The sequence below is a fragment of the Lemur catta genome, chromosome 10 (genome assembly GCF_020740605.2).
Source record: "Lemur catta isolate mLemCat1 chromosome 10, mLemCat1.pri, whole genome shotgun sequence".
NCBI lineage: Eukaryota > Metazoa > Chordata > Mammalia > Primates > Lemuridae > Lemur > Lemur catta.
In genome coordinates, this window is record NC_059137.1 from 85,829,188 (window position 1) to 85,845,115 (window position 15,928).

At 56.6% G+C, this 15,928-nt stretch overlaps 1 protein-coding gene across 1 annotated transcript in view; it reads left to right on the forward strand.

Annotated features, from left to right (window-relative positions):
• Window positions 1-11,039: 11,039 nt before the first annotated feature.
• Window positions 11,040-15,928, forward strand: part of WNK2 (WNK lysine deficient protein kinase 2) — a 124,785-nt gene continuing 119,896 nt past the window's right edge. Inside the window, exon 1 of the mRNA XM_045563487.1 lies at window positions 11,040-11,720. Coding sequence (XP_045419443.1) covers window positions 11,040-11,720 — 681 coding nt within the window. The remainder of the gene's footprint in view (window positions 11,721-15,928) is intronic.

Consider the following 15,928-nt stretch of genomic DNA (forward strand, 5'->3'; position numbering starts at 1 on the left):
ACTGCCCAGGCACAGAGTGTGACCCCAGGCAGGTGACATAGCGTCACAGAGCCCGGCTTCCTCATCCATACAGTGCAGAGTCACGGTTTCTACTTCTTAGGGCCAGTGTGCATTGGGCTGGATCGAGCTGGCACAGGAGGTGACGGTCAGCACCTGTGGGGTGTTGGAGGGTCCAGAGCAGACCATCAGGCTGGGTGTCAGAAAAGTTACCTGTGTGTGTCATTTGTGTGGACATGCTGTAGGCCACAGCTCCCATGGAGTCCCTCATCTACCAGGGGTGGGTAGGAGGAAATCGGAGTTTTCACACTGCAAGCCCCACCCAGGCCTCCCCAGAATGAGCTCACAGGGAGGGAGCTTGGACCTGGAACTGGCCCCTCCCCAGCATCTGGCACCCACGCTGTGGGCCCTTCTGGGGCACTGCCCTGTGCCCAGACCGAGGACTCTGTTGGAGACCCTTGCAGGGGCTGCCTGAGGCCAGTGTGTTGGCTCCACCCACAGTCACCATCCTACCCACCACCCACAAGTTGAATCCTGGGGCCTCACTCCCCAGACCACCAGAGTTGAGAGGTGGAGATAATGCAACCCCTGCACCATAACTAAAAGAACAAGATGAGCCCTACAGCAACATGAAGGAAAGAAAAAAGTCGTTTATAATGAAATACTCCACCCTTGGCCCTATACATGGAAACGCTCGGGTTCAAGTTCCAGAGCAAACTCCTGGGGGAAGCACTGTGGCCTGCAGGCCGTGTGCACTCCTGATGTTGGCAGGAACAACTAATTGCTGCCCCCAGCAAAGCATGCGGGTGTCTGTCCCCACGGCCAAGCCTCTCAGCCCACCTTCAAACGTTCTCATTTTTGCCCACCTGGTAGGTGAAACATGGCATCATGAGGGCTCTTGTGGTTTTAATTGGTGGTTTTCTTTTTAGGAGCAAAGTTGCACTTTTTTCATATTTAGGAGCTGTTGTCAAAACCACAAGGGGGTTTCAGCCTAGGTCCAGTTGTTCCTCGCACAAAGATCCAATCATTGAGACAATAAGGATGGCCAAGGGAGAAAGGAATTTTTTAATACAGCAGTTGTCTTGTCAGGAGAATAGGAGAACTCGAGAGAACTGGCCTCAAATATGATCACAGACTCTTAAAGGAGGGGCCAAGTACCTTGGGGCAGGTGGGGTGTATCTCACAAGGGGCTACACTCATGGGGGCAGGTGTGGGGGATGGTGAATTGGTGTCAGGATGTCTGCCCAGGGGCCTCTAGAATCTCTGCTCCTTTGTCTTGCAGAAAAGCCACCATTTCTGGTAAAAAACTCAAAAGGTCAAGTAGCTAAGGGAAAGGATTATAAAAAGACATATAGGGGTCGTTGAAATGTGTTCATAGAGCCGGTTACAGAGCTACTTGTATCTTTTTCTGTTCATTCTCTACTTATTTGTCCCTTTCTCTGTGGGGTTGTTGGTCTTTTGCATTCTACTTAGTGCCAGGCTTTTTGTGTTTCTGGGTTTTTTTTGGTGATGTTGCTGTTTAAAAGCGCTCCCAGGCACAGTGCTGCAGTGCCGCCCAGTGTCCCTAAGGAGGCTGTGATGTACCTTGGGAAGAAAATACGTGTTAGAGAAGCTTCGTTCAGGGTGAGTTATGGTGCTGTTAGCCGAGGTTCCACGTTACGAAATCAACAGTACATCCAGAAAGAGGAAGAGGAAATTCACCGATCTGTACACAGGGGTGATTGGAAAACTCCCCATGTTTCCCCTGGAAACAGCGGTTCAGTGTTCCCTAATTCAGTGCTCATGGCGACCCTACAGAGTATGACTACCTCAAATTACAAGAACTGACTGTGCACATTATAGATCTAGCTCCTGGATCATGTGCCATACCTAAAAGGTCCTCCTCACTTGAATTCCTTAGAAAATGACATGTTTTCACCTTGTTCTTCCTTTGTCTCCTAATCCTGGGCTCGTGTCCACCCCCCTGGGCAGCTTCCCTGCTGCCCCAGGTGGGTGATACCTCCCGTGCAGTCTGTCACGAGATAGAGTCATTTTCTGGTGCGAGCACTGGGCCAGGCACACAGTAGGCACAACAGGTGTATAAAGGGCTCACGTCCACCTGGCACATCTTTAATCTGAATGAGCCAGGCACTTCCAGGGACAGGCACAAGTAATTTGGAGCCTCCTGGAAAAAAACAGAAATAACGCAGGCGAGTTCATCAATAGTGGAAAAAACCCTCTCCTGCATTCACAGGGAGAATGATGCGGCCCTTTTGGGGATTCTCATTGGCACTCTGTCGGCTCCAATGGCCAGGCTGCTTGGGTCCCCACTGGGTGCAAATTGGAAACTGGGCAGGAGAGACCCCTGCCAGCCCCAGGCCTGAGTCAGACTCCCCCAGCTGAGGGGACAACCTACCCTTGGCCACGGACAGAACCTGTCCTGGACGGTAAATATAGGCTCTGGTCAGGAGACTCCTGCCAAGCCCATGGGGCAAGTACCAAAACTGATCGCTGCTTGGCTCCTTCTTTCTGCTGTATCCACACAAGGTACCTTCTTTGCCAACTCTGTGGTCCTGAATGTATCTGCCGCTGAGCGCCATGCACCCTCGTTGCTCCCCTGTGGAAACAGGAGACTAGGACTTGCCCCCCAGGCAGATTGGATTGCTCGCCTGCATCCGGTGGCCACTCCTCTCTCTGTAGGTAGGCCCTGCTGGCCAGGCGAAGACAAGGGCACTGGGCCTTGTCCTGGCCAAGGCAGGAGTTTGCCCAGAGTCAAGGTGAGAGCAGTGCGCAAGCCTGGCCCCGAGCTGCCCCGGCCACACATGATGTCCACGCCGCCGGCAAGAGCCGACATGCTTTGAGTCCTTCCTGGGCTGCTAAGAACTTCCTGGGGATTCTCTCACACTCCTAGGGTGTGGGCACCTCCACTGTCCCCTTGCCTAATGAGGAAACTGACCTCCAGAGAAATTAACAAGCCAGTAGGAAGTGCCAGGTCTTGAATCAGAACCAGAAACCTCCAGACTGAAGCTTCAAGGTGCGCACGTTGCTGTCTTCCAACTGCTTCTCGTCCATCTCACAGGCTCATGCGTGGGGGGCTATTAGAACCACCTGTCTACAGACATAGGCTGCCCGTTAGGTGGAACTGCCTTTGTGTGAAGTGCGGGAGCAAGAGCAGGAGCATTCATTGGTAGCACTTCCGTGTATTTCCTTCCAGTTTTTCTTCCTGTGCATTATCACTTCCCGTTATCTCTAATCATTTCTTTGTGTCGTTATAAAACTCTACGAATAGCATTTAAATGGCTTGATCATATTTGATTATGTAGGAATAACATTGTTTACTTAACCATTTTTTAATTGCTGAACAATTATGTTATTTATAATGCTTATTATAAATAATCCTTCAGTGAATGTCTTTATGGATCACTATCTGCATTGCTGGTCCCTTCGTTAGTGTAAATTCTCCAAAAGGGAATTGCTGACTTTAAGGGTACAGTTTTTAGACTCTCGCTCCAATCACGAACTGCCTTCCAGGAAGCCTGTTGTAGCCTGCACCATTGACTTCATTTAAAGGCAGTAGGATCAGGCAGCAGCTGTAGGGTGAGCTGCGGCTGGCATGAACCTTCAGGGCCAAGAGGAAAACTTAAGGCAAACTCAGGGCCTCGCCAGGCAGTGGCTGTCCTGGAGGGCAGTGGGTAGACGGGGTTGGGCCTGGGGTTAAGCTAGAATTGAGAGAGGGTTGACTCAACTGCCCGTCCATAAGGATGGAGCCCCAAGAGAGGAGACTTGCAGGACCCAAGGACTCACCATAGAGGCCTGGGGACAGGTTGGCTGGAAGGTGCAGGGTGGAGTCATAGACATGCCCTCCTGTGCTTACCTCCAGGCTGCATGACCTGCTGGGTGTGGAGCTCAGACGTGACGGTCCCACCTGCTAATGGTGCCACCTCCAGGGGGTCCTGAGGGTGAAATAAGAGCATGTCTACAAAGCATTAGTTCAGTAACAGTGGCCATTATTACTATCATTATTTCAGCAGCAAGACTTGGGTGGGGTTCCACTACTCACTGAGCTGGGACACCCATCCCCCCTTCTCAAGATCCCTGGTTCAAATTCCTGGGGCAAGGTGCTGTCTGACACAGTGTGGGAGCAGTCTGGATAGCAGAGGCTGGGTGGGGGGTGGGGACGGGGTTCTCTATACCTGGCAGCCAGCCCCCTTCCGCAGGGGGCCTGAGTGGGGATCTCAAACACCTGTGATCCCAGGAGATTTGAGGGACTAAAGCCTCATGCTTTGGACCAAAACAAAAGAGGAAATGGGATCTTGTATCTGGTGTGGGCCCAATCAAGTCAAGTCAAATGAGACAAAAACTCTATGCTTAGAAGAAAAGGATTGCAATTATGTTCATGTATTTGGCGTATGCCAGCTGAGCATCTCCGCCATGGACAGCCGCACAGACGTGAGCCTGCCATAGGGGGTGTGGCGGGAATCACCTTTGGGTAGGGACACTGTGCCAAGGTTAAAACATTTTTATTTCTACTTTTTCTGTTCTATAAATTTTTAATAATGAACATGTCCTCTTAGAAAAATCAATCTGTATATCCAGACAAGGGAATATTATTTGGCCCTAAAAAGGAACGAAGTTTGATACTTGCTATAGAATATGGGCGAACGTTGAAAACATTAAGCTCAGTGGAAGAAGACACAGAAGGTCACATATTATATGAGTCCGTTTATCCGAAATGTCTGGATTAGGCAAATCCATAGAGACAGAAAGTGGATTAGTGGTTGCTAGGGGCTGAGGGAGGAGGAAAGGGTGAGAGTCTATTAACGGGGACAGGGTTTCTTTCTGAGGTGCTGAACATGTTCTGGAATTAGATAGTAGTGATGGTCGCACAACACTGTGAATATACTAAAAACCTCTGAATTGCACATTTTAAAAGAGTGAATTTTATGGAATGTGAATTACATCTCAATAATGCTATTATTAAAACAGTTAACATGTTTTTAAATTTGAGAGTAAAGAAAGTGTTACATTTACTTGTTAGTTATTTAAAAAAGAAGAGAAATGAAGGCTGGGTTCTAGAACATTACACCCTCCTCCCTCCTGCCTTCAGACCTCAAGCTCTGGCTCTGCCAACTAGGAGTCCCCCTGGCAGCAGCAAGGAGGCGCAGGCAGGGTCCCCTCCACGGCGCACAGGCTCTGGAGCCCCGCTTTCCCTGCACGGCCCCACCTTCTCCTGTCTCTCCAGGCCCAGGCGGCTCTCCGCTGGGGCTCACGGGGGGGCCTGTGGCAGCCAGGCCTCCCTTTAGTTGAGGAGAAATGGCCAGATTCCCCGGGAAGGTCATACCCTGCAGAAGTAAAATCCTGACACTTCCCTGGCTTGTAACACTCTGATCCCTTCACACACCACACTCTGGAAATAAGCGAAAAGCAAGTGTCACCCTGGCTGGTTCCAGTCCTCAGCATACCCACCTTTGGGTATTTCCAGTCAGTCCTGACTCCCTACCAACACAGCCTCATTCCCGATTGCTGCCGGCCACTGGGAGTACGCGTGCCTGAGGATGCTGCTGGTTTCCACCACAAAAGGGCTGGTGTAAGCTCAGCAATTGTGTTAAGTTAGTCTTAAGCGAGCAAGGCCCTCTGTCTTTCTCAAGGCTCTGTCCTGTGTCTCTGAGGGACTGTCACCACCCAGTACTGCACCAACAGACAGGCTGGGAGCAGGCCCTGTTGCCCGAGATGGTCGCTTCCCCACGTGCTGCAGGACGGCGTTGCTTATTTCCTTCTGGGGGCATCGAGCCCCTTCCTCCAGGGACCTCCCAACCCACCACCAACCCTGGGTCCCTCAAGGCCCTCCTTGGCCCAGCATCACCCAGAACAGTGGTACAGGGTTTCTCTGAATAGTGGACACTCTGCAGCCCCCGCTGGGTGTGCAGCCTGCCCAGGGCGGCCAGAGCAGCGAGGCCCCGTCATCTGCCTTCCCTGCCTCGGGAGCTGGCTTGGCCAGCCTGATCCCTCGGTGGGCAGGCCCTGAGGTCTTCTCCAGGAGGGATGGGCACCTGCCTGCCCTGCAGGGCCACTGGGAGCTGGGGGTCAGCCCCAACCTGGACAAGGTCTGGGCTCCAGGAGCTGAACTTACACTCCTCGCCCAGAGAAACAAGCAACCCTGAGTGGCTCACGGCATGAAACCGCTCTCAGTGAACCCAGCAAAATAAGATCTTTGACCCAGAGTGTCAAGTCGAAGGTCTGCTCTGTTGCTCTTTCCTCAGAAGTGCTCCCCGATGCAGGCAGCTCTTATTAAGCAGCTGGAGTCTGTGGAGGGCTCTGGGTCCTGCCTGCATGTTAGGACTGCCTGCAAGCTTCCAAACACCCGAGGCCTGGCCCACCCCAGATCCCACCCAGTGGCATCTCTGGGAAAGGGGTCAGGGGCTTCTCAGGCCTCGAGGATGCTAAAGAGCAGCGTGTGTGAGACATGTTGGGCTGGGGGGCAGACAGGGTCGTGGCAGGTGCCATGGTGATTCTCATCAGCAGCTGAGGCAGCACAGGAGATTGCACCTGCGGATAGAGAAACCGAGGCTGGCGGGGGTGCGGGGAGGCCAGACAGGTTAGGCTTTCCTCCCACATCCAGGCCCTCTCTTTCCCCCATACTTACAGTTTTACTTTTAACTGTATTATCTGCCTTACCAGAATTGAGTATCACCCCAAAACTCACCTCCCCCTGGAATCACAAAGAAAGTCCTACATAGTATTAACTTAGGAGATTGTTTGGGGGCCGTTTTCTGATTTGTGTGTCATCCTTCAGAACATTTCTAATGAAATCTCATTATTGGAAGGAAAAAACTTTTTCATTCATTCATCCCTTACAGCTGAGTCATTCCAGAAGCGTTGGCTCATCAAGTACCACTTGACCCGTCTACCCCTGGCCCTGCCCACGGGATCGCCCATCCAGCTGGGGAGCGAGACCAGGGCTCAGAGTTGCTCTGGCCTGGCCATGCCTTTGCCATCCTCTGCCATCACTTCCCAGGAGTAGGAGCCTGAGCTTCGCCAGCCCCCTGCTGCCCCCCACCGTGGGGCATCGCCTGTCCGTTGTCTTGCCCCCACCCTTCCTCGGGGCTCAGGCCTTCCTGCAACTCCCCAGGCCACTCCCACGACCTTCCTGGGCTCTGCTCTCCCAGCACTGTCCCCTCATCTCTTTCCTCCACTGGCGCATCCTCCCCATGGTGTGTGTGGCCTGGGGGGCACTCAGGTAGGTGGCCTGGTTGCACTGGACCTGAGCACTAGACAGGCTGCCTGGTCCTGCTCAGAGGCAGACCCACACCAGGAAGTACCTGGGGGTTGGGCTCCCACTGGGCAAGGCCAGACTGCACCCTTCCTTCTAACCAGTGAGCTCTGATGGGCCTTGATGTGAGCAGAGGCGGTCTGCTCTGTCTCCCACCCTCCATAAGCATTTGTGCAACATTTACTTGTGCCAAGACTGCTGGACATGACTGTTATCCCCATCTCACAGATGAGCAAACTGATGGCATGGTCCTGTTGCCTGCTAGGTCCCAGCCCTGGGAACTGTGTCTGCATGGAGCAGGTATGTGCCTGCAGGTACCCACTGCTGAATCAGGTTGGGGCACAGCCTGGACTTGGGGGAAATTTGTCTCACTGAAGGGCTCTCTGGCACTGGGGAAGCTGAGATGACAGCTGTGAGGTGGAGGTCACTGTCTCCACTGTGTGGCCTTGAGCAAGTTGCTTAAAGTTGAAATGTCTCTGGGTTAGGCCTCAATGTACTTATCTGTGAAATGGAGCTCATCATGCCTATTTGGCCCTTCAGCCTTTGAGATGGCTGTTCTAAGCATAAAGACAGATGCTGTCATCATGACTCTGGGTCACGGAGCCTCAGAACAACCAGCAAAGCAGATGGCAGTGTTTACTCTCCCTGTCTTAGCACCAGGGAGATGGAGGATCAGAGATGTCCAGTGGCCTGGCTGAGCGTACACAACAAGTCCCATCAAAGTCCTGGCTTCCAAGGTCTGTCCAAGAATCCTTCAGGCTCCATCTGTTAGGATCCCAGGACCTACTCCTGAGCCCAGCCTGCGATTTCTTGCGAAGGAAACTATGACCTGTCCACTAGCCATTTGGCTGTGTACTGTAATAGTCATGGATTGGCAGAGAGAGTGAGATCTCTGGCACAGGAGGCATGTAAGCAGGCCTTAATGAAATCACCCTTAAGGGCTCAGAGAGCAAACAGCACTCACTCAGGGACAGGCTGCCCCCTACTCCCACGGCCTGGGCTGCTTTCTGCTGATTTGTGGGTGTAGCCATACTTCCCCATTCACATCTATGACTCTGGTCATCTCCTCCATCACCAGGCAGGCACAATGCTCACACTCTGCTGGCACGGCCTGTTGGGAGCAGGAAGAGGCCAGACTGATGCACATTTTCTTCAGAACACGCTTAACTCTATCTCGTCCTGGTTTTCCATTGTAGGATTGAACACACCTGTCATGAACAGGCCCTGTGTACTTGGTACCCTTCCTGGACTGACCAAGTCTGGAGGAATTGGTAGCCTTTTAAGAAGCACAAGCCAAGATGACCACCCCATTTTGAAGGGTGGGGCACTGAGGCTCAGGAAGGGCTGGGACTTGTCCAAGGTCACTCAGATGGCCAGGGGCAAGTTTGGGGATGTTTAGCCTCACAGAGAAGACAGAAAATCTCCTTAGCCACCCTCCACCTGTGCCTGTAAGACCCCCACCCTGGGAGGTGCAGCTTAGATCCCTGTCACTCAGGGTCTCTTAGACCTGGAGAGCTGGCATCTGCTGCTCTGCCTCTTCCTTGCGCAGGCTCTGGGCTCAAGCCGGAGCAGTTGAGCCTTGGACTGCACACCTATCTCACAAAGTAGACGTGAGGGTTAGAGAATATAAATTAGCAGGCATGTGCCAAATACTAGCCTCGTGCCCAGCACACTGTTTAACCACTGGCTCTGTGTGGGGAAAGTATTGACTTGAGGTGTTTGCTAATTTCCATAGAGTAAACACTCCCAGCATTGCTGAATTCAGGCTACAATGTGGTGTCACCAAACAGAGCTGGGAAGAGATGTGCACCCTCAGCCCTCAGGAGTCAGTTTCAACTGGTGCCAGTGCCCAGTGGGGCCCCAGGAAGTCCTCCTTCTCTGGGTAACAGTTGGCTTGGCTGGGCACACTCTTCCCTCTAAATTGTGAGGGTTTGGTACCTCCTCTGCTGGCTTTTATGTCACATGAGTTACTTTGGGCCAGGGGCTCCACGGCCAATGGCCCACAGGCATCTCTTCGTCTCTGAAAGTGTATCTGATGGATGCCAACCCAGGGGAATGGGGACTGAGATGAGAACACCCTGGCATCTCCCTTGTGCCTTAGTTTCCTCACCTGGAAGTGGGTCCAATGAGTGTGCATGATAGGGTCATGGAATATGGAGTGAGAGGGTGGGTGTTAGTTCAAGGGATTGTCTGAGCAGGGCTCAGAAATTAGCAGTATTGTCACTGACACAGGCCACCTCCCTGCAGTAGGGCCAGAGATGCCCAAGGGAGGGCTTGTCTGTGGGAGTCCAGAGAGGAAGCAGGAGGGTGAGATCATGGAAGACTCTCTGCATTGGTGGTATAGTGGTGAACATACCTGCCTTCCATGGAAGACTCCCCTGGAGAGGTGGCATTTGACAGCGGCCGAGGAAGAAAACTCTGGGTCAAGGGTTTTCTGGAAGCCTCTCCGTGCCCTCATCCAAAGCATCCCAGCTCAGCCTCTGTCGCGGGAGCTCTGGAGTTTAGGATAGATATCTTCTGCCTTTGAGGCCTCAGTTTGCTCAACTGTAAAATGGACACAATGATCAGTGTTACCTCCCTGGGGGATAGTGAAGTGAGGGCAGAAAGGACATGCCAACCCCCGACCAAGCTTAGCCCTTGGCTCCGAGGGTGGCAGTACCCCTGGCCCTTCTCTTTCAGCCTGCCCTTTCTGTCCTGGCACAGGGTTCAGAGGTCAGAAGCGCTGAGCTGTGGCACCGTGAAGCTGCTTCCTCTGGGGGACAAGTAGGTCCTCCACAGCCGACAACCCCGCGGAATGTTCCAAAAAGCTTCAGAGGCCAGGAGCGCCGCCCCAAGTGAGGAGCTGCAGGCGGTAGCCACCCGGGCCGGCTCGCAGGTGGCCGCCCGCGCTCGCGGGCATCCAGGTGGGCGTGCCAGGCCCCGCCCACACCGCCCCAGGGGCGGGGAGAACGGAGGCCCCGCCCACCCCGCGCGCCGGGTCGGAGCCGGTGCGGGAGCGGAGCCGCGCGGAGCTTGCAGGAGCACGCGGGAGCGCGGCCCCACAGTGGCCCGGCCCGAGGGAGCAGCGCGCAGGAGCCGGAGCAGCGCCGCGACCCCACCCCAGCGCGGACCCGGTCCCGAAGTCGGACCCCGGCCCTGAAGCGCGGCCTCGCCCGCCTCGTCCGCCCCGGCCTTCGGGCCGCGGGCATGGACGGCGTCCGCTCGCCCTGTGAGTGCCGAGCCCCGCTACCTGCCGCCTTTGTGTGCGCGCCGCGCCGCTGCAGCCCCCTCCCTGCGCGCCCCTCCCGCGCCCCAGGCCCGCGTCCTTTGTGGAGCCGCAGCCTGGCCGGTGCCTTCTCTCCAACCCCTCTACCGCCGGCTCTCGGCCCTCCCTGTCCCTTCTGCAGGTTCCCCCGGGAAGCCCAGCAGGCCCCCAGCCCGGGCCGCGGCTGGGCAGGGCGTGAGCCCCGCTCCGCCGGCCTCCGGGTCCCTTCTGCAGCCCCTCCTGGAACCTCAGGGGCACCCCAGCAGGCCCTTCCTCCCAGGGTCCCGGGGAAAGCCCAAGGCAGGCCCTCTCCGCGGCCCGGGGCTGAACAGGGCACGTCCCCCTCCTCCCCAACCTGAGCCTCCAGGTCCGGTCTGCAGCCCCTATCCTCGGGACCCCAAAGACAGCTTTGTAGGGCAGGGCTTGGGGGCTCTGCGGCCGGGGCTGGGCAGGGCGCGGGCCTGGGGGCGGCGCTGTCTCCTCCCGTGGCCCCGGCAGGTGCGGTGGAGCGGGCGCTCACGCGGGCCTGTGTGTCCTTGGCCCGCAGAGATGGACGGCGATGGCGGCCGCCGGGACGCCCCCGGCGCGCTGATGGAGGCCGGGCGCGGCGCGGGGCCCGCGGGCATGGCGGAGCCGCGGGCGAGGGCGACGCGGCCCGGGCCCCAGCGCTTCCTGCGGCGCAGTGTGGTGGAGTCGGACCAGGAGGAGCCGCCGGGCCTGGAGGCGGCCGAGACGCCTGGCCCGCAGCCCCCGCAGCCCCTGCAGCGCCGGGTGCTTCTGCTCTGCAAGACGCGCCGCCTCATCGCGGAGCGCGCCCGCGGCCGCCCCGCTGCCCCTGCGCCCGCTGTCCCCGCCGCGCCGCCTGGCGCCCCCGGCACCCCGGCGGACCCGGGCCCAGAGCCCACGGGCACAAAGGAACTCGGCCCAGACGCCGCCGCAGCCGCAACCGCGCCCGCCCTCGACGGCAGCCCCCAGGAGGAGGAGGCGGCGGCAGTGAAGAAGGAGGACGCGGGGGCGACTGAAGCGAAACCCGAGCCCGAGCCGGGGCGTCCACGCCGGGATGAGCCTGAGGAGGAGGAGGACGACGAAGATGACCTCAAGGCCGTGGCCACCTCCCTGGACGGCCGATTCCTCAAGTTCGACATTGAGCTGGGCCGCGGCTCCTTCAAGACAGTCTACAAGGGGCTGGACACGGAGACCTGGGTGGAGGTGGCCTGGTGCGAGCTGCAGGTGAGGGCGCGCCGACCCGCAGGGGGATGTTGGCGAGGGCGTCCTTGGGCACGTCCTTGCTCTTGCCCCATGCTTTACGCAGCCCTGGGGGGTGCGGGGCCATGTGTGTCATCCCCTGGGGGGGTGGCTGGCAGGACATATGCCAGGTGTATGGACGACGTGGGGGCCCTTTCTGTGTCTGCGTGCAGGTTGGGGCTTGTGAGCCGGCTCCTGCGGGAGGTCGGGCCTCTGGGGTGCGTGTGGTCTGAGTGTGAGCGCAGCGGCGGGTGGGCACTGGACAGTGGGCCCTGGGAGGGCGTGTCTGTCAGTCTGCTGCTTCTGCTGTCCTCATGACCCACTTTACTGACCCAGGTGGTCTTGACTGTTGTGTCTTTGTAGAAGCGATGTAGGGGCTTCAAGGTTGATGTCCAGTGACACAGGGTGGTTTGGGAGCTCCCAGCTGCCCTTAAATTAGTGCCTCCCTGAGTCCTGTGAGGTGTGGGTGCCTCAGCGGGGATGCCTGCAGGGGCTTCTCCTGACCTAGGGGTCTGTAACCCAGGGGTGGTGCCTGGTGGGGACCTGGGGCCCCCTGGGCAAGGTCTGGAGGTGCCATCAATGTAACTGGTGCTCTGAGAGCTCCATTTGTTCACAAAATGGATGTGTGAGAGGTCTTAAAACCAAGTCATGCAGAATGCTGGGTTTTTTTTTTGGGGGGATGCAAAGGCTCTGGGCATGTATTTTTCATAACCCTGCCCTCACGTTGGCTGTGTCAGCCCCACCAACCCTGGAAGATTATATAAATGGCAACCCTAGCTGTCCTGGGCCAGCCTTGGAAGCAGAGGCCAAGCCTGTCACAGGGGAGTGGGGGATGGGGGGGTGTTTATAGGCCTCCCTCCTTGTAGGGGCAACTGTCGGGCATGGGCCAGCCTGGGAGAGTGCAGGCTGGCCGGAGGTGTAAGCCTACTCCACTGGCATGTAAAGTTAGCCGGCCTTCCAGGCCTGACGCAGAGCTTGGGCGAGCTGGGGCATGCTGGGTTCCAGGGCCACCCGCCACACTGCAGGACGCCTGCGATTTTGGCTCTGAGATGGGGTTCAGTTGCTGTGTCCTCCGGCCCCTGCAGGGTGGCCTGCATGTGTGTGCAAGCTGGGGTAATTCAGTGGGTGTTGATCTGTTGTCAGCCTTTCTCCCAAAACAAAGAGCTCCAGAGGCCTCACCTCCCATTGCCCCTTGGTTCTGCCATGGAAATGTGGCTTTTCATGGCAGGGGTCAGTGTTGTTCTGTGGAGTCCTTCAGGAGGGACTGAACAGCTGCCCTCCCTTGTGGCTGCACAGGTTCTGAGTGGCCTTGATGGTGCAGGACAGGCGGGGGGTGGAGCAGGTGGCTGTGGCCTGAAGGTCTTGGAGTGTGCTGGGCGTCCCTGTTGCATGAGAAGGCAGAGAAGAGGGAGGATCCGGAAAGCGGAGAAGATGATTCTTCATTTTGGTGAATGGCATGAGTCTTTCCTCCCCACCTTCCTGCTCTTGCCAGCTGACCTGCATGGCGTGCTGAGCACCCCTGGGTGCTGCTACTGAGAAATGCCTCTGCAGGGTGGAGGATGGAGCCAGGGGTGCTGCAGCAGGCTGGATTTGAGTTAGACCTCAGATGCTAGAGCCTGCTGATCTGGCTGAGGTATTGCTGGCGCATGTGACTCTCAGAGCTTGTTAATTCCCATTCCCTTTAAGGAAAGGCAAGAGGTTCTGTTTCTGGGTCTGTCTGTTGCAGGCACAGGGTGGAGCCTGGCCACTGTCCAGGGGTCTTTTTCTCCTCCATCCTAGATGAGAGTGGGCAGTCTAGAGCTGGCTTCTGGTCTAAATGGTGCTGTTCTGTGCTGGGATGTTACTGGTGACCCAAGATGTTTGGGAAACTGTCCCTGCACCTCCCCCAACAAGAAGTACTGCCAACATTTGCCCCAGGCTGATGTGCATCTTTGGCATCAGCTCCCTCTGCCTGGGCTGGTCTTAGAGGGTTTTTCATGAGAGGAATTCTCGACCAGCTTGGAAGAGCTCTCTTTGCTGAGACCCTACTGTGTGTTGAGCCTATGCTGGGAGCCTCCTCATCACAAACCTTGTTGAGGACTGTGGGGACGTCGAACCCATTGGAATTTCCCCAAGGTCACCAGGGAGATGTCAGGGGCACTGCAGGATCGGGGGCGGAGGGCCATAGCCTAGTGTGGAGGGCAGGGCGTGGGCTGACTTTGTGCAGGCTTGTGGGAGGGGCTGGCAGTAGGGCTACTTTTGCTGTGTCCTGAGCCAGAGGCAGGGGCTGGTGGCCTGGTGGGCGCTGGACTGAGATGGGGTGGGATGTAGGGCCGCAGGGAGATGAGGGCACAGGCTGTGGGAGGGAGGTCAAAGTCCTTGAGAGGAGTGTCCCTTTGGGTGGAGCTCAGGCTCCGGCCTCACAAACCACCACTGTGCAGAGGGGCTTCTAGGGGGAGGGCAACAGGTGGGTGTTCCTTCTCCAAATGTCTTGGCTCTGTCCTGGGGAGGGGACTTCCTTAGTCCACAGTGTGGAGATGGTTGTCTTGTACCTTGGCACCAGCATTCCCAGGCATTGGGAATCGGAGGCTCCTGGGAATTGCAGTTTACACGGTACAGAAGGGACTGTGAGGGTGTTGCCTTTAGCCAGGGAACTTCATGGAATTTCTCTCAGCCCCTCTCTTCCCCAGAAGCACCTCAGTGGGCAGCGGCCTCCTCCCGTGTGCCCAGGTGCCTGGACTCTGTTCCTGTTCCCATGTTCAGCAGGCCGGGGCTTCTGGGGCCCCTGCTGGCCTCCTCGGAAGACTGAGAGACGCATCACTTGCTTGCTTTTTCCAGGTTCCCCGCCAAGTGGAGGAAACGCCCCAATTGTGGACCTAGTAACCCTGGCTTGGAGGACATCTGATTTCCTTTGATAAATTAATGTTCAAAGAGCTTCATAGAGAGAGTATTATGTTTATCTGACATCGAAGGGCAGTGAGATGTTTCATCTTCTGAATTCTCCAGATGTCCAAAACTGAAACTTGAACTTGGGGGAAGCATTATAAAATACTACCTCTCTGTCATTTTTCTCTTGAATGAACTTTTATTCTTGGCACCAGAACATGTTACAGTAACAAGGAAGGAAGTAAAATGCACCCAGAATCCCTTGCTCTCGTTCTCTCTCACACTTTCCATGTTTCTATGGCTGTCTTTGGCCAGCCCCGGTCCCCCACGGACCCCTGTCCTGTAACACAGTGTGGGGCAACTTGGGCTCCCTGTTGGCCCTGGGAGCGGCTGCTGCCCACCGTGTGAGCTGGGCTACTCTGCGGGGGCAGGTCTGGGCCTTACCTTCTGCAGGGCCCACCTCTGGGGGGTGGTGAGGTCAAGACACACGTGCCCAGTGCGGTGTGGCCGAAGCATGGCAATGAGGAGGGGCCTGGCATGGTGCCAGGGCCACCCTTTGGGTCAGCACAGCCTTGTCCCCACCCCTCGTGGTGTTGAGCTTTTATGACATCCTCACTCTTCTTGGCTACTTGGGTTGCAGGACTGACACTGTCCCATGTGGCTCAGGGCTCCTCTTCTTACTTGCTGCCACCGTTGAGCTGGCCATGGTTCGCTAAATTGAGAAAACACAGCCAGCCCAGACCCCAGACCAGCGTCCGGAAGCCTTGTCAAAGGCGGCCTGTTTGCCTTTCCTGGATTTACCTGTTTCTGCTGTGTCTCTCCTGAGGACCTGGAGGGAGCTTTGTTTTTCACCCCCACATTGATACCACGCACTCCGTGTCAGCATCCCCCTACTTTTAGGGGACATGGGGTCTCAGGCCTTCTGTGCCACTGTGTCCCTGCAGAAGGCCACTGGGAGCTGCTGTTGCAGCTGGAACTCGGCTAGAACCCGAGTTTCCTGGGCTGGTGTCTGGGGCCCCCAATGTGGGGTCGGTCTCCCTCTAGGAGGTGTTCTGTCTTTGTCCCTCGGCCCAGAGCACTTGCTGGCCTTGGCAGGGCAATGTGAGTCCTAAGGAGGACCAGGGAAGCTGCTGCTAGGCCCAGCCCACCTAAGCTCTGCCAGCCAGGAACAGGGACACAGGTCCCTGGGCCGTGTGGTCATGAAGCAGGTCCTCCTGCTGCTCTGTACTGCCCGGAGGGGGTCAGGCTCGAGGAGCAGCGTGTTCCTGACTCACCAGCCCCATCCGGATGTCTCTGTGTCCTGTCCATCTGCCTGTGCCCAACAGTGA